Here is an 18,963-nt window from a genome sequence, read left to right on the forward strand (position 1 = left end):
TCTGGGTCAGTGGTTCTCCATTTTTTTAACAGTCTCTGGACCACTTCAACAGGATCAAAATACTGTGGCCACACCCCTATCACTTTCCACCATAAAATGAACTCCAGGAGGCTAAAGAAGAAGGCTGGCACTGTGTTGGACAAGAAGCCAAGGAGGAAGGTTTCTTTTCCAACAATCTAGTGAACTAAAATAACCTAAGCCCCTTCACTATAAAACAACAAGAAACATTAAAAATTCTTTTTTGAAGTTGGGCTTACAAGATGGTAAAGAAAATCCCTGCAGGCCAGAAACGAAAAGGGAACTGAAAACCAGAACATGCAAGCTACTTCTGCAGCCACTTGGAACAGGTGGTGGGAGGTGCCAACCTTGGCAAACCAGGCACATGGGTTTTAACACATACACAAGGTCCAAAGATGAGGGCTTCTGTTTACGTAATGTGGGGAGTTTATGTACTGACATCCTTTATATAGACTCAGTATCCTCAAAGGGCTGTACCCTTAGTAAAAAGATGGGCTAAAAAAAAATCTTCCTACTGAAATAGGAGACAGCAGGGTAATTTATCTGTCTGCCTGAGCCTGGGTAGGGGAAAAATGTCTCCCCTAAATCATGTGTGATCTTAGCCAGCACCTCACTCAGATCTGCTACTTAGCTGGTCTAAGACTAGAAACTCTCAAGCCAGTGATACTTTGGAAGAAACTACAAGTAAAAAAAAAATTCTGGAAAGAATATACCTTCAACTCAGGCGGCAGAGAATTCCCTGGTAAAGATGAGTTAACAATACAAAATTACAAAATACACACAAGGAGATAACCCACTCAAAGAGAAAGTCAACAGGCACAACAAACAGTAAGTCTAGACTCCTAAGAACTTTAGATTATAGGAACTGTCAGAAAGAAACTAATAATTTATTCATTCATTCACTCAACAAATATCTGCGGGTCTACCATGGGCCAAGGTACAAAACAAGTATTTTGAAAAGCATTAAAGACACGCGAGAAGAAACTGAAAACAGGAGTTAAAAGCAAGGCACTCTGACAAAAGGACAGGAAGATAATTGGCCAAAAAAAAAAAATTACTTCCAGAGTGAAAAAATTAGTGATTTAAATTTAAAAACTCAATGGAAGGATTAAATACATGTTGAAGAGAAAAACTGTGGACTAGATGACAAGTCTGAAGAAAATCCTTAGAGATCAGCATCAAAATATAAAGACATGAATAATAAGAGAGGTTAAAAAGAGAGAATGGAATAAGAAATGCCTGCATGTATATAAGGAGAGTTCCAGAAGAAGACAAATGAGAGAATGGAAAAAGCCACCAGAGATGGTGGCTGAGGAGATTCCAGAACTAATGAACCACATGAATCCTCAGATCCAGGAACCGCATCTTGACTAGGATAAATAAGACTAAGTCCCCACTTAACCTGCACAGTGGTGTGTCAAAGACAAAAGAAGTTCTTAAAAGCAACAGGGCAGGGGGCATAATGCAAAGAAGCCGTAATTCAACAGATATCAGACATCTCAAAAGCAACAACAGAAGTCAGAAGACATGGAATAATATCTTCAAAGTGCTGAGTGAACATAAGAGTCATCCTTGAACTCTATACCCACCCAATGTAATTCCAAGAGTGAGAGCAAAACACTTTCTCTGACAATGACTGTTTACCATTAACAAACAACAAGGAGGGAGGGCGTAAGATGCGAGAAGGGATGGCAAGTAAAGAAACTAGCAAATGGGCCCAAATCCAAACAAGCACTGACTATATAAAATAACAACAGTAGAAACCATGAGGATGGGCTTGATTTTTTTTTATTAAATAATTTTGGGAATTATAAGTTCAAAGTCCAAGACCTAAAGCATATCCTGTTCTTTCTCATCTCCACCCCACCACCTCTTGCCCCATCTTCCTTGTCGCTTTCCTTTCCTGGGCCTCTAACAACTACTGGGGCTTTGGGAAAAGACCTAAACAGACCACAGTTCACAGAAGAGAAAATAATGGTACTGTCTTACTTCTCCATGAATTACAAGGTAATCATAAGGTAGACCTTTGAGGGCTGAGGACCACTGGTTCACAGTGGTAACTGAGAATCTCTAACTTATAACTAAGTTGTTCAAAGACTAAAGCTTCTTCTACTGTACAATTCCATGAGGTTATTCTGCTTTGTAAAGGTTAATTCTAGCTCAGTGCTAAGCATCTCTGACCTTCAAATGAGGCACCCCTTCCCCTAAGGCTCCAAAATTCTCTCCAATCTCTTTGGATGATGGGTCATGCAATGTGGGGAGAGCAAAAAATACATTTCCTACACTTGTAAAAAATGCTAACATAAAAATCTTTGAAAATGGTATACAAACACCCTTATATGTACAAGAAATGAGATGGGGGACATGTGACCTGTGTTATTCATAATAAATGTTCAAACTCAATTGCAGATACCAAGGGTTAAACTCAAGCATCTCAGCAAGCTTTCACCAATGAGAGAGTACTGTGTGTCCACCACACTTTGTGCAGGGCCCTGCACCCTGACAGTCCTGCCTTTCCTAAATTTCACGTGAATATCCTCACAAAGGTTGGCAGAGTGGGTTCAAGGAGAGGACCCAGTGCTGCTAGAGCACCAGCACGGTACATATGAATACTTGGGTTGGAGAGGAGCCACAGAGAAGCAGTTATATAAAAATAAACATGCGTGGCAGCTTCCAGGGACAGGGAGGGAAAAGCAAGAAGGCAAAGGTAGTAGCACTTGGGATTAGATCTCCCTGTGCTGACCTCCAACTGCCACAGCAGGGCCAGAAATGCCCGATTCCTTCTGGTGCAGAGCTGACCACCACCATGATACCCTGCATTCCTTGACTCCCCTATCAGGGAGCTGGATCCCCTGTGCACATGTCCACCTCATCAGCTCACAAGGCTTGGTCAGGCCCCTGGGTTATCTTAAAAGAGAGTTCACTCTCCCTGATAACTGCAGCAATGAAAAGATAGCAAGATACCATGGAAAGTTCCACAGAAGTGAATCTGAAAAGTCATAAGTCTAGTGTTCATGAGGGCCGGGTAGGCATCGGGTCAGAGAGAGGTTTGGGCAGACATCAGGATGACCTTCAAAATGCTTTCTATAAAATCACATGTTCCAACCTAATCCTCAGATCCTCAAATCTCACATGATATCAGGTAGAAACCTGAGCAGCTTCTGACAGAGGGAGATTGTGCCGTCCACATTCAAGAAGGGCCTGTATGTGTTACATTGGGAGTCTGATAATATCAGGTTCACAGGCTATCCCTGCCCCCACGTGTCAGTGGGACTCACTGAGGCAGGTGAGAGACAGTGCTGGGAAGTACCAAAACCCCACAGAAACAGCTGGAATCCTGACCCTCCCCCCCCCCCCCCACAAAAAAAAAGAAAGACTCAAAGAGATAATAACAGAAAGTTGTTTCATTCAAAAAAAATGCTTTATGGACTTCCCTGGTAGTGCAGTGGTTAAGAATCCACCTGCCAGTACAGGGGACATGGGTTCAATCCCTGGTCCGGGAAGATCCCACATGCCGTGAAGCAACTAAGCCCATGCGCCACAACTACGGAGCTTGTGCTCTAGAGCCTGAGAGCCACAACTACTGTGCCTGTGTGCCACAACTACTGAAGCCCGAGCACCAAAACTACTGAAACCCGAGTGCCTAGAGACCATGCTCCGCAACAAGAGAAGCCACCGCAATGAGAAGCCCACGCACCGCAACAAAGAGTAGCCCCCGCTTGCCGCAACTAGAGAAAGCCCATGCTCAGCAATGAAGAACCAATTCAGCCAAAAAAAAAAAAAGCTTTTCGGGCACCCCTTGAGAGCGAGCAGTTTTAGGAGTATCACAACCCCACCAGTCCCCACAGTAAGCGACTGAGGTGAACATCACCATCCTTGTCTCACAAATGACGAAACAGTAGTTCACACAACAAGTAACTGGTGGTGCTGGGACCTGTCAAGGTCAGCGTGGCTCCCAAGCCCACCCCGCCATGAACAATGTCGCATGTTCCCTAACCACGGCTCTTGCTCATCTGAGGCCAATGTAGGTTGAGTCACCCAAAGGATCAGACACAGGTGTATGTCTTCAAAAGGGAAGAACAAATTTATTAATCAGATGATAATTCTTATTTCTTTGAACTAACCTCTTTAGCCTTCATTAGAGTCACTAGTCTAATGTCTTGCAGAGTTTAATGTCTAAGAGATCAACTTCAAGACAGAGACTAGGTTCTCTCAAGAATTTTCTATAAAAAGTGCCACAATCAAAGCAGAGGATCTAATTAAACGGACATCTCTCTTCCTTTCCTTCCTTCCTCCTCACCCTTTCTTTCCTCCTCCTTTTCTTCCTTCCCTCCCTCATCTGCTCCCCTCCTTCATGTCTCACTTCCTAGTCCATCTTTCCTTCCCCTCTTCCTTCAGAAAGTATTTCTCCACTAGGAAGATGGTAAAAGAGTTATAACCTTGGCTCTAGAGCCAAATCATGGATTTGAGCCCAGATCCTACAATAACTAGCATACTATTTACCCTGTCTGTGCCTTACTTTCCTGGTTTATAAACTTGGTATAATAGTAGGACCTACTAGGTTACTTTATGGATTGGATGAGAAATACATGTATTGTTCTCAGAACAGTGCTGGCACATGGCTCAGTTTATTCATTCCATAAATATTTATTAATCCTCTACGTTCCAGGCACCAGTCTAGGTTCTGAGGCTAGCAATGAACAAAAAACAGACTTAAATGCCTGTGTTCATAGAGTTTGCATTCTAGATAACAAACAGACACATGCAACATAGAGCATGTCAGCTGGAGGTAAACGCAATGGAGAAATTCAAAGCAGGGGAGGTGAGAGAGCGTGCCAAGGGCAGGTAATGTGGAAAGGTTATAGTATTAAATAAGGTGGTCAGGGAAGGCTCGTGAGAAGGTGACAGGGCAACAAAGATCTGGAGGAAGTGAGGGAGTGAGCCATTTGGTTATCTGGGGAACAGTGTTCCAAGCAGAAGAAAGAGTGAATAAAACTGAGCATGCCTCATGTGCTCAGGGTGGCCTGGAGGGCTGGAGTGCATAGAGTAGCGTGAGGGGGAAAGGTGAGGACAGGCGGGGATGGGACGGGCAAACGGGGCTGGGATGATGCTGCAGGTCTTGAAGGGTCTTGAGGGCCGTTGTGAAGACTCTGGATAGTACTCAGAGGGAGACAGGTGTTACAAAGTCAGCTACGCCTGGCACTGAGCTGGGCAGACAACCATGACTACGATGGCCAACGTTCCTGCTCTCAGGTGGCTTACATTCCACTGCAGGTGGCAGTGGTATGATTGGGAGTGAACGGGCAGATGGCAGCATTACACAGGGTGCCCTCTAAGGAGGTCACATTTTTGCCAATATCTGAAGAAGCGAGCCCCAGAGAGAGCACATGCCAGGCCACAGGAATATCTAGTGCAAACACCTAGCGCATCTAGTGCAAACACCTAGTGCATCTAGTGCGGACCGAGCCTGGTGTGGTTGCAGGATGGCCAGGAGACGAGTGAGCCTGGATCTTGGTGAACAAGGGGGATTGTCGGACAAGAGGAAGGTGGTAAGAAGATTAGGGAAAGATCATACTGGACCTAGTGAGACAGGATAAGGAGTTCAGGACTACCTGAAAATAAGACCATCAGAAGTTTTCAAGCAAGGAAGTGATATAATCTGGTGTACCTTTTAACAGACTACCAGACTACTGGGTGGAGAATAGGTTGTTGGAGCAAGGGTGGGGCCAGGAGCCAGTAAGGGTGTTGCTGGAGGGGTCCAGGGAGGAGATGATGGGGGTTCAGACCAGAGAGAACAGTGGGGAAGAATGAACGGATTTAGAAAAGGTATTGAATTCACGACAGAAAGATAAACTATTTCACAAGTAAGTGAACTGGCTCAGGGGAACTCTGTTGAACACCTTTCCCCTCCCCCATTCCCCTCCCCCGCTCTGATGGGACCCCAGGGCGGCACTCACAGGCTGAGCCTCTTCACCATGCTCTTCCGCGGCTTGGGCGAGGTGGCGCTGGCATCGGCAGCCGCTTCGATCTCACAGGAGAGGGCGTAGCTGGGGGAGAGAGGGGAGCTCGTGTGGGCAGAACTCGGGAGGTGACCAGATTTAAATCCACGTGATTTACTGGCTGCCTTGTAGAGGAAGGCTCTGATTATTCAAAGTAAAGATATGTACTATGTTGTTCTATGACAAACGTCAGAGGGTACTGACTTAATGACCAGATTTTACAAATTGACATCTGTGCCTCCCCACCTCACCCCCCTCCCACCCCGGTGTACGGATGGAGGCTGTTTGGTTTCGCACGCCTCAAACACGGGGATTAGCCTGCTCCGGCAGCATCAAAGCTGACTCCTTTCTGTCTTCCTGATCGTTCTCATCCCGCTGCGCGGCCTGGGGAAGAATCATTTCTTCTCCACCACCTCCCTCCTATTACTTGGGGGGGGGGGGGGGGGGGGGGGGGGGTGTGCGCGCATGCGCAGATTTGATCAACTTACTGTCTATCTAAGGGAAACGAAAGAAGAGACATTTGTAAATGATCTAATCTTCAGTAAATAGACATAGGCAGTTCTATTATTGATAAAACACACATAAATATGATTTCTAATTGCCAAAACATCCTAAATTAAAAATGCTGCAGATTCAGGCAGCTATATGCCAGGCAGATATAACTTTCATAGCCACAAGAGGAACTTATATATCTACCTTGAAATGTCTTTTATGAAAGCTTCTAGTTCTAGCCAAGAGATGTACTTGGTTCTGGGTAGGTAAGGAGGAGTAAGAGTGGTGAAAGCTTGGTAAGTTGCTAATTACGTGTACATTTTCTTAAACCTAAACATGTACCCAGGCAGTTGGTCAAGCAGAAGTATTAATTGATATGGGAATTATTCAAATATTAACTTAAGCCATAGAGGTTTTATAAACAGCACGGAAAAAATGGGATATGTTTAACAAGATTCTTTTAATCATTAAAAAGTCAATTCTACAGCTGATAGTTTGAGTCTGAACTTTCTGATCCAAACTGCCAGCCATGGTGTATACATTCCATACCCGAGAAGGACGCACACAGACAGAGGAAATTCATACACACTGATCATCAGACCAGAAAATGTACATAGAGGCAATAACTTTTATTTTCTGCATAGCAAAGAAAAAATCTTCATTAACTGATGAGTGCTCTGAATCGAGGGTTTTTTCCTTCTTGAAGCAAAGATTTAAATGTAATAGGATCAACCCATTCTGAGATTCAAAAGGACCTCAGAAATCATCTGCCTTTCAAATGAAGAAACAGGCTTACAGAGTTTACACGACCTGCCCAACATTATACAACCACCTTCAGAGCTCAGGTTGTAGAGTCAGGCAGACCCGAGTTTGAATCCAAACTCCATCACTGACTAGTTATAACACGTTGCTAAACCTCAATTTCCTCATTGGCAAAACACTTCCTTTGCTGGCAACCTCACCCTCCCTGATAATAAACTTTCAAGGAAATCCCCTGGTCTATAGCAGGGGTCAGCAAATATTTTCTGTACAGGACGAGATAAGTATTTTAGGCTTGCAGGCTACGTGGTCACTGTTGCAACTACTCACTTCTGCCTTTAAAGCATGAAAGCAACCATAAATGGCAGAGAAATGAATGGGCTGTGTTCCAGTACAACTTTATTAATGGATACCAAAATTTTAATTTCAAATAACTATCTCATGTCACAACAATCCTCTTCTTTTGTTTCTTTTTCAACCATTCAAACATGTGAAAACAGGTGGTGGGCTGGATATGGCCTGTGAACTCTAATCCTCTGAACTACAGGGTAAAGGCTACACACCCCTGCTGGGCCAACATTCGAGGCACTGGAATTTACCTTTCTGGGCTCGTCAACCTCCAGTTTGACACCTGCCCCTTGTGAACGAGCCACACCAGAGTTCTAACTGCTCCTCCAAATGCCAAGCTTGTCAGGACACCATGCCTTTGCTCACATTCTTCTCTCTGTCTGGAATGTTCTTCTCCAGCTCTCCTGGTGAAATCTTTTCTCTTCCTCACAGCCCAGCCCAAATGGTAATGCCTTCATATCTTCCCTATTTGCCCCCACCCTTGGCCAAGTGAACTGTTCTTGCCTGTGGCTCCTGCAGCACTTTGATTACCTATCAGATTCCAATTTTTCATGAGTCTGTCTCTCCTCCCCTCAAAGCTGGTACCAATTACTAATAGTGACAACATGCTAATGATGCTGTCTCAGATATGATTCCGTCTAATCCTCTCAAGGAAACATTTTATAGATAAGCATCCTGAAGATCAGGAAGAGTAAGTAACTTGTTCAAGGTGACAAAGATAAATGGTAGAGCAGGAATCTGAAAGCACATTTTCTGATGCCATCAGTTCGGTTTTTCCTGCTGTACCGCTATCCTTTGAAAACCAAGGATCTGGAACCTTGGAGCTGCTTGCTACGTAAAATGGCCCGATGAAGAACCAGATGCAGTATTCCTCTGACCAAAGCCACAGCTGCACCTTGACGAGTGACATGTCCGCCTACCTCTCCTCCTCTGCTAGGAGCTGCTGCCTCTGGAACCACCGGATGAACTTTGGGTCTGGGGTCATACAATAGCTGTTGCAGGCAGACTGTAAGAGCTTGATTTGGGCAATCACTTCAAATTCCTAAAGCAGACAGAGCACCAAAAAGCAAGAGTGAATTAGAAGGCCAACCCAATATACAACTTCTCAACATGAAAAGACCACAGTAGAATAAACAATGGACAAAATCACCTAGGAGGATCCTAAAGTACTGCCTGCCTTGGAAATAAAACAGCTGAATAGCTCACACATTCTAACTCTGACTCCCTGGCGTCTCTGTATGCTTTAGCGCTTAATCTGCCTTTCTCCTTGAAAAAGCAATTTCTGTGAATAAAACAAGCTACCAAAGTGACCCAAACTAGGTACTACCTAAAGTCAGAGTGGCTTCCTTTTTCTCTTTTCCCTTTCCATTCTTGGGACAGGAAAGTTATTTTTTAAGGCTGAGTCCTAAAATGTATTTTAAAATTCTATTTCCTAAAAGATAAAGAAAAACACTACGCTAAGTCAGGAAGCTCCCAAGTTCCCCACCCCCACCTTCTTCAACCCTTACGCCTCAATAAATAAGTTTTGGTAGGGTTGAATATCTAAACAGTCCAGGGCCTCATAAACTTGAATGTTTAGATTTCTTGAATCCTTGGGTTTTTACTACTCCAGTAAATCATTTAACTCAGGCTTTTAAAGCTCACAAGAGAAGCCAGTGTATAATTATGTCCAAAATTATTTATGCTTCTTTAGATGTTTCAATAAAGATTTTTTTTAAGTCAGCAATGGGTATAGGCTTTGGGTTTTATACTCAAGCTTTCCAAAAGTTTAACATGCTAGTCTTAAAAGGAAAGAGATTACCATCCAGGGTTATTCTGAAGTGAAAGGACAAAGATGGATAACTGTGGCGGCAGTAACTGAATTTGTTTTAAGTTACAAGACAGAAGCAGCTCAACAACTGGCAGATTCCATAGGTGTCAACCTCCCACCCAGTGACCTCCACCCTTGGTCTCAGTATCCTCAAGGAACATTTATCATCATACGCTACCAGGGACAGAAGGCCTACATCTGTCTAGGGTTGTACATCTTGTTATTTATGAGTTCAGCCTGGTTAGCTCCTGAAACTTTGGTTTTAACAGCAATGTCATTTCCTCCTAGAGGTTTCTCTGACCCCGCAAGTTGGGGATAGATGCCCCTCCTATATGCTCCTATAATACCCACTACTTCTGCTCATAAAGCCCTTATCAGGCTGCATTGTAACGGCCTGTTTGTCCATCTTCTTCCTTAGCTGTGAACTTTATGAGGGCAGGGAGCTCTGGGTTTTTTCTGCTCTAATCCCTGAACCTATCACACAGCCCAACCCCTGTTAGGCCTGCAATCAGCATTTGTGGGATGAAAGAATGAATGAAGAACTAAAGAACAACGAGAGTACCATGCAGTGAAGTTATTATTTTGCTCACTCGTCCCTGGAATCGTTTAAACACACCATTTTAACACTAAAACCATACCGAATTTTCAAAGCTATGTTTTATCTTTTTTAGTGCAGTGCAGAACTATTCTAGTCTCCACAGAAGAATTCAGATTGATGTTGAACCCCCCCCTCCTATGCTGACAGGAAAGGAAAAGCATAATTATCCACATGCAACAATGAGGGTCATTTCCTTTCCTTGCTCCAGGAGGCCTACAGGAGTTAGGCATCTTTATCAACACTTCTAGATCACATACTTCTATGAAGCCCTTTCCCCTTAATAGGATGACCTGTTATTGCTGAAGCTTACTGTAAAGGGGGAGATGATGAGGGGGTAAAGGAAGAAACGTGGGCTTAGGAGCGGCAGGGAGGATTTGAATCCTGGCTGTGCTACCAGGTGACTCTGGTTAAGTTACATCATCTCTCTGAGTCCTGTTTCCTCACCCTCAAGTGGAGGGTGATAAAACCTACCCCACAGGGCTCTTGGGCAACAACGTATAACAACATGCCAAGCACAATGATAACTGATAAATTTTCAATAAATGCTAATTTTTTCCTCTGCCTCTGCAAAACACTTGTCTCCACTTGTCTAATTTTTTTCATGCCCAGATGAAGTAAAATGGAAAAAGACAGCCAAGACCCCTACTTACCCTTCTCCTCTTCTCAAAGTTTATCAGCCCACCCTGAAAGAAATTGAAAAAGAATGACAAACCAAGCTAGTTTGAAACTCAGCCCTATTTGTTCTAGGTTTTTGTTCAGATAGATCAAAGGGATAATAAAGTCACAATTAGTCATGACACCGTAGTTATGGCTACAATGGAGGAAGAGAAGCACCATTTGCTTAAAGTAAAACATTCTTTTAATTATAATAGGACAGGATAGGCGGACAGCCTTCGCTTAAAATGTCTGAAACCAACTAAAACAATAATGATAAAGGATTTACAACACAGAATCCAAATATATTTGCAGAGCCAGTAAAGACAAAAGCTTGAATAAATGTTCTGTTACACTTTTTTTCCTTGACCAAAAGCAACAAAAACAGGTGGCCACTGACTCATACTGGAAACCAAATTGTCAATGTTTTATCAGAAGGGAAGTCACTTCTATATAACGTCGTCACCAAAGTTAGGTTTCAATTCTCCATCCCACCCGGCTCCTAGTCTCAGTAGGCTGAATTTAACTTCTAAATCACCGGTCACTCCCCACAAATTCCCCAACACTGATGAGTGTTTCCTGAGATAAGCCAAGGCAGAGGATGTAAGAGACATGGGGCATCTCCCTCTGAGTGTGCGTGTCCACAACATGTGTGACGAACCTGGAGGTGGGAGTGTGTGAGATAAGTGCTACTCCTTCTAATTCTGAGCGAGTAAAGGCAGGCTGACTACATGCTGATAACTAGGAAGGTGAGATCAACGTAAATACACAGGAAATCCTTAAATTTCATTTCAAATATCAAATCTCTTCTCCATGTAATATTCGATCACTGTTACTAAGAAGTAGTTGGTTTGACTAGGTTGCATTTTGCTTCCCATTTTGAGCAATGGAGGGGGGCAGAGAGAGAAGGTAATAATGAAACAATAAAGGGATAATTAAAAATCCACGAATTTGACTGACTCCCTACCCCAGCAGGTAGACGGTGAAGGCAGATCGTCTCCTCAGCTCCACCTGCCAAAGTCCTACCCACCATCACGGTCTTGCTCAAATCCACTCCTTCATAAGGCCCTGCCATGGCCTCCCCTCTTCTCTCACTGCATTTCTGTTTGAATTCTTACTATTTCCACCCATCACTGCCTGCTTTGATATATACCTTCCACTGCATTGTGAGCCACTGCTGGTGTCACTCACCTTTGTCTTCCTTGTAGCATCTAGCACAATGCCATGTTCATAAAAGGCCCTCAATAGATACTAGCAAAAGCGTATTTCTCTCTTGGGTAACCAATGAGAAGGCTGTGGGTCCAACCTGCATCGCCTGCCTGGGACTCACCTCGATGTAGTCCTGAAGGGCAGTGTCAAGCATGGTCAGGTCAGTCAGGAAGGTGCCCAGGTAGGGCACGGTTCCCTGCATCACACCCTGAAGAGCAAGCACAGAAATGCCATCTTCGCTGTCATTGAAAGGTTAGGGTTTCAATAGCCTCCACACTGGACCAAATGGATCTGTGGTCCCCTGCATTCAATAACGTGCCCATCTGCAGATGGAAGCAGCAGTCTCTGAATGGCCAGGTGAGCCTCGACATTTGGAGGATAATTAAGGACCATGCAAGGCCTAATTTAAGGCCATTGGTGCTAACCTCCATGAATGAGATTTTTCTTTAAATTCCTACACAAACAGGTCAGGAACTCCATCACCAAGGTAGCTTTCAAAGTCATGAAAACCAAGCCTCAAAACCAGGAGATGGCTCAAGTGTGCTCACAGTGGGGTTTACACATGGCTTAGACTCAGGTCAGAGGGAACCCTGCTCTATTTCACAGCGTGTGGACACTCCCGGTGGTTCAGAACGGCCCTGGGAGGGATGGCCTCACCATCAGTAGAGGAGTGGGGAAGTGTGACCACAGGAGGACAGGGTGTCACTAGTAAAGGGACTAAGTGACTCACTTCTGAAGAATACAGGAGGGAGAGGGAAAAATAGTCCCTTTAAAGTAGAAACGCTGCCAAACTCTACCTTAACCAAGTGATGAAGGCTAGCATCACCAGTGACACTGGATGTCACTCACTCCTTGATATGACGAGAGGACACTTATTCTTCCCCAAACCTGTAACCTCAGTCTAATCACTAGAAAAACAACACACATCCCCTGGTTGTGGGACATTCTACGGATATAAGAACAGTCTTCCTGAAGATTGTCAGGTAATGACAAACAAGGAAGGCCTCAGAAACTGTCACAGAGCAGAGGGGACTAGGATGACAACTCAGTGCAGTGGGGGGCCCTGGGGTTGGATCCTGGAACAGGAAGACCATGCTCGTGGAAAACCGGTGAAATCCAAGGCAAGCTTGATTTCAGTTAACAGCAGGATGCCTGTGTCGGTGTCTTAGTATTGACAGATGTGCCAGGGTTACAGAAAATGTTAACAGGGGGATGGAAGGAGACAGGTGAGGGATTCGCTAAAACTCTATGTATTATCTGGAACGCTTCTCTAAATTCTAAAGTCAAAAGTTTATTTAAAAAAAATTCCCTCGGAAATAAAGGCAGAAGCACTTCCACTGCAGGTGTATACCATTTCACCAAATTTCCTTTGAAATCATCCCTGTGCTCCACAAAGCCACCAAGGCATTAACCATTTCGGAAGAGGAAATAAAAAGGGGTTTCCATGGACACCTTATCCGACAGTTGTCCATTAAGGCACTTATAGAAATTCTGGCAAGAAAACAAAGTCTCCACCGGGGCCAGGCCAGGCTGCCTGACGTGCGTGCTGCCGGCTGTTTCCTCAGCCAGAGCCACTTCTTGAGGTTCACTCCAAGCAGGGTTTTGTCCTTCAGGAACTCACTGTCATCTGCAATTTGTCCTTTCCTATTATGTGTACAAGGTCTCATCCTGAACTAAAATAACCGCTCTTTTTTTAACAGCTATTTTGAACCTGCCTTTGAACCACCAAAAAAGTCTGAAGTGCTGTGGATGCCTTACAGGCTTTATGTTTCAGGAGAGTCCCATCATTCAAAACGAGCATTGCTGATTCATGCCCAGCTTTCCAAAGAAGGAGAAAACCTTCTCATAGCCTGGATGAGAATATTTAGAGCCTGCCAGTCTTTAATCTCCTCGCTCTGGTTTTCCCCTTCTATGCCAAAAGTTAGGAGCGTGTTAAAAACAAAGCCAAAGATGTCAATAGCTACCTTTCAGGCTTAAAGAGGGAGGTATGACGCTCCTTTGAGCACTGAGTACTGAAAGACTAGAAAGATCTGGTTAGTACTTGGGGTTAGTAACAAGAGCTGGAAAAGGACTAGAGGATGTGGAACAAATGAAAAGATCTCCGAGTACATGGACCAAGTCCTCCTGGGAGCCGACTCTCTCTCTCCCCAGGACTCAGGTCCTGGGCCACCGTGTGTTCAAAGCTGGCTACAGTGAGGCATTCCCACTGGGGAACTGAAGACCAGGAGGTCTCAAGGCCAAGGTCACAGTAGCTCCTAAGTGCAGGAGTGGATAAAGAAGACAGCAAAAGGGACAGAAGTCTACCTGCCACAGATTTTCCCTCGCTTCCAGAAAAAAAAAAAAAGTTCCAGAAAACAATGTGATTTGTGACTTTCGGTGTTTATTTCCTGCTGGGTGGAGTGGGAGTGAGAATAGCTTTCCTTCAGACCTCCCAGGGATGCTGAGAACAGACGAGGTAAAGAATGGGAGAACTTTTCTGAGGCAGGGGCACCCTGAAGACTGAAGGTTCCGGTGCCACGCGGGAAGCCAGCCACACACACCGGCTCACTCTTTGGTGGGCCCTCAGGGAGACCCAAGGCCTTACGTACCATGTCTTTCTGGAGCTGAAGCCGCCTCTGAGTCCGCTTCTGGTTTTCTTTCACACTGCTGTCCAGGTTTGCAAATTTTGAGGTTCCTTCCTAAGAAAGAGAAGCACACACAGAGGAAAGTGATGGAGAATGACACTGGGAAGAAGTGAAGGGGCACCTAGTTTCTGGTGCAGAACCTCTGCACAGCCATCTGGACACCCTGCAAAATGAAGAGGCCTCCCGCAGGCTCTGCACTGTTACGCAAACACTTGGCTGGCTGCTGGTGAGCCGTCTACTCCGGAGAGGGCCTGGTGGCCATGGCTTATCCTATCCTCCCCCTATTTTGTAAGACGAGCCCCTAATTTGGTTATAAAATCAATCGTTAATACAAAGCTGGCAGTTCCCGGAACTGGAGACCATTTTTACACATTCCAAATTTCACTCGAAGTAATCACACATCCTGGAAATGAAGATCTCTTCCTCTGTATAGTTTGTGATTTCTTGATCTTGGCCTGAAAGGCATGTGCCAGCACTCTGTGAAAGAAAGGAGACTATTTTTGTGGTATTTCTTAGCTAAATGAAACTTCTGTATTGGAAGTTTTCTGAGGAAGACCAGCACTGATCTATGAGATCCAGACCTTCTTACATTTTTTCCCCCCGTTTCTCCCCCAATCCATCCTCCCAAGTTTCCTCTCAGGTTTGGAACTCCTACAAATCAATCTTTCCTCCTCGCGACTGAGGACAGATGGCTACCTCTTCTCTTCTCCAATCTGCTGTAACAACAAAGTCTTTTACATAATGACTAATCTCCAGTTTGCTGACTGAACATAGAGCGTTTTTGGTTTTGTGGGTTTGGGGTCTTGTTAAGTTCTCATTTTCCAGGAACTGCATGAATGGGAGGCAAGTTTCACAACTCAGTAGTGCACAACTCCACGCTGGTTTCCCCTTAGTCAGTTTTCCCTGGGTTTATGATATGACCACAGCATGTGACCTTTCACTGTACGACTAGCAGGGAATCTTTTCCAGTGACTTGGCCTTTCCGATGACAGTGGGACATCAATATCTTGTACCATTCACCAGCCTTCACCTGGGTCCAGGTACATCAGTGGGGACAGAACCCACAGTGACTCAGTACCTACTTTCAGTCTCCCTATTACAAATGATAATAAGAAGAGGTACCGTTTCATGATCTTCTGTTTATAGTGTTTCCTGGGGATGAATGAAAGTGTCCTAAAATGTGCCACTTCCTGTGCTGGGTGGTTGTGAGGCCTCCCAAACTCTTGAGAATTTGCTTGGCATGAGAAATCAGTTCTTTCTGACTTGAATGCAAGTGTCTGTCTCTTTCCGGGGAGTAGGTCCTTCTGGTTCCCTTCCAGTTTCTTAGTCACTGACACGTGTAACGTATGGACATTATTGCAGGTATACCTAAAATTCTTAAGGAATCTCTGAAAAGTTAAGAGGCTCCTGAGAATTACAGAACCAGGATTTTAAAAGAGCACTTAGGACATCGTCCTCATTGGGAGGAGGAAGATCTGGGACCAGGAGCTGAAACATTTGCTGGTTTCATGACTTCATGAGAGTGAGGTTCCACTCCTGGCGAGATAACTCAAAAGACTGATGAGTAGTGCCGGCTCTTCCAGATGAGGTGTCAGCTGGAATCCACTCCATGCCACAGCCAACTGTGTCAGCCCCAAACCCTTTGCCCTGCAAGGTCTCACAACACCAATCCCTTGAAACTTCTTTAGACTTTTCACAGGTTTTGTGACTGCATCGCCCTCGGTCTCTCCTCTGGCCTCCTCCTGCTGCTCCTACTCTCTTAGGGACTCTTCTTCCTTCTGACGAAGTCATCTTGTTTGTGCCCTACTCGGGTATTTGGAAATACTATCCAGTCCTGTGACCTCAATCATCACCCATGTTTGGATAAATTCCAAATCTTGCTCTCCATCAACCTTCCACTCTCCTCTTGTCTCTTCTCCTCTCCGTCCTTCTCTCTCATGCAAATTTCTCACCTGAGTCTCACCCTCTTCGTATCTCCATCTTTGGCAGGAGACAGCTGCCCTCATCCATCCTATTCCTGGGCCTCAGAGCAGCCTCTTCTACTGCGGTGCTGCACAGACACTGGCTCCCTCTCCATACATGCTGATTAGATGACAGCTTAGCAGTTCCTGGTAACTATGTGAACAGGCCTCCCCTACCCTACAGTCTTCTAGCCCGGCTCTGACTTCAGTGTGTTTAGAGATTCACCAAACAGACATCTCCACCAGAGCCAAATGCCTGGGCCTTTCCAGCATCTGTTTCTAGCAATGTAACCCAGGAGAGGTCTCACCGAGACTCCCAAGAACCAAGAAGGTTTGGTGGTATTCTGCTTTCCTGTTGGTTTGAAACGTGTGGACTCCATAGATAACCTGCTTGGAATGATCCAAGTTTCAGAAATCATAAGAGAGTAACAGGTTTAAGATAATCTTTGAGTAAAGACATTTGTCTGCAACAATTAAAAGGAAAACCATAGATTTTTGCTAATTATGATGCTGCCTCAGCCACAGTCTTACACAGGTAGTGCCTTACATCTACCGTGCAGACAGATGCAGAGGAGAAGACAGGCCATCTAAGACTAAGATTACCCAAACCACAGATCAGTTTTAAGTCTAGGAGTGGCATACTAAAAACAGAGACCAGGCATGGTTCTTCTGAAAACCTAAGTACCTTGACTTCATTTTATTACAACTGTGCTGAGAATTAACATCCAGAATTATACTTCATATGAAGAATAATAAACAAAGATGACTGGAAAGGGACCCACACAGACATATGACCTGCCCAAAACAGTCCACTATCATTAACGATAATGCACAGACCACATGAATTTATAGCCAAGTTTTTCATTTCTTTGGGATTCCAGCCATGTATAAGAAATTGCACTTAGAGCACTGAGGTATACTTCTACACTTCAGAAAGGCTTATGGGACCTTTAATGTCTAGATATAGCTCTGCTTCTAAGGTTTCAGCCCAAAGATGGCCACCGGGCAATGAGCTGCACAGTATTCAATTTATCTACTTTGGAAGGATGACTCAGAGCTATTGGGATTTGAATGAGTGGCTCCAGTTAGTCTAGCTTTGTATTACTGACAGGGAGACCACTAAGCCATCTCCTTCCAGCCAGATGAGTTTCCATTTAAAGTCTGCAAATCCAGGGGGGAAGTGAAGCAGGGAGTAACACGACCTCAGCAAGCCAAGCACTGTTGAGTGTGCAGTTCATCAGGTGGGCCGAATCCAAGGTCAGACAGCAGCCACCCTGCCCTGCTCACATCATCTATGCCAGGAAGGGCGAAGAGTGGGTTAAAGTCATGTGAACCAGAAGGCCCATCAATGCATGGAGTTGCACATAGCTTGCGAACACTGGCTACATGCCCAATGTGTTAGGCATCAGAGAGAGAACAGTGACAAAGCCCCTGCCTGCAAGAGGCTTGCAGGCCAGCAGGGAGACAGGTGAAACACATAGGCAGTTCTAACGGAGCATATGATAAGTGCTAGGACAGAGGAACGATGGGCTTCCAGGGCAGATGGGAAGGAGCCTAATCACACGTGAGTGTGTCAAGGAAGGATTCGAGCAGAAATGTAGTCCTCACTGAGACATGAAGGAAGAGCAGGACTTAGGAGGAGAGCAGTCAGGGAGTCTGTAACAGATGCTCTGAGAGGGATGACTCGCCTAACAGTTATCAACTGATGTCTTTTCTAAGTAACCCCACCCCCACTTAACTCTCATTCCTACTCCAAGTGTCTACTCTAAACTTACATATATAGCTTATACTTTTTTCATTTTCATTTGTTATGCATATTTTGGTTTCATATGTCGATAGCTTGCCAAATACTAAAAATAACTGACATGTGCACATTGCTTTCAAATATTTTCTTAGTAAATCTTCAAAACAATTCTATGAGATCAGTAGACTAAATGGTACTATTATCATCTCCAATTCCCAGAAAAGGAGACAAAGGACAAGGATCCTCTGTTCTAACTGCCCAGTTCAGGGCTTCCCCCTTTGGAAGCACATATCACAGTTTTTTGTTTATTTGTTTTTTCATAATTGCCCACTTAGCCTCCCCCATGAGACTGCAATTTCCTTAAGATCCGAGATTGCCTTCAGGATGGTTGGATTTCCAACACCCAGAACACAATGAATGCCCAATCAGTATTAACTGAATTACCAACTTATTTACCTTCCCTATGAAATTTCACCTGACCTACCTTGCCTCCTACTGCCAAGTGGTCAAAAGAAATAGTTTTATGTCTCAGGGATGCAAGCACCTGCTTTAGAGCCTCGGGCAGGCTGGATTCACATTCTAGCTCCACCACCTACTAAGTGTGCATTTCAGGTGTGCTCCTTAACTCTCTGACTCTTGGCTGGCTGCAAAATGAGGACGATAAAAATCTGCTTTATAGAAAGCCGTGAACACAATATCTGGTCCACGTTCCCCTCTGACGATTGCTCACAGCCTAACCTTTGTACC

The 18,963-nt window shown here is 44.6% G+C and overlaps 1 protein-coding gene across 3 annotated transcripts in view; it reads right to left on the bottom strand.

The window, feature by feature from the left end:
- Positions 1-18,963, bottom strand: part of RGL1 (ral guanine nucleotide dissociation stimulator like 1) — a 161,954-nt gene that overhangs the window by 14,429 nt on the left and 128,562 nt on the right. For all 3 annotated transcript variants that reach the window (XM_057729176.1, XM_057729175.1, XM_057729177.1), the window contains exons 10-14: positions 14,476-14,565; positions 12,009-12,095; positions 10,675-10,707; positions 8,537-8,658; positions 5,976-6,065 (exon numbers count right to left, since the gene is read on the bottom strand). In XM_057729176.1, the coding sequence (XP_057585159.1) occupies positions 5,976-6,065; positions 8,537-8,658; positions 10,675-10,707; positions 12,009-12,095; positions 14,476-14,565 (422 nt within the window). The remainder of the gene's footprint in view (positions 1-5,975; positions 6,066-8,536; positions 8,659-10,674; positions 10,708-12,008; positions 12,096-14,475; positions 14,566-18,963) is intronic.

Source organism: Hippopotamus amphibius, chromosome 3, assembly GCF_030028045.1.
Source record: "Hippopotamus amphibius kiboko isolate mHipAmp2 chromosome 3, mHipAmp2.hap2, whole genome shotgun sequence".
In the NCBI taxonomy this organism is placed as follows: domain Eukaryota; kingdom Metazoa; phylum Chordata; class Mammalia; order Artiodactyla; family Hippopotamidae; genus Hippopotamus; species Hippopotamus amphibius.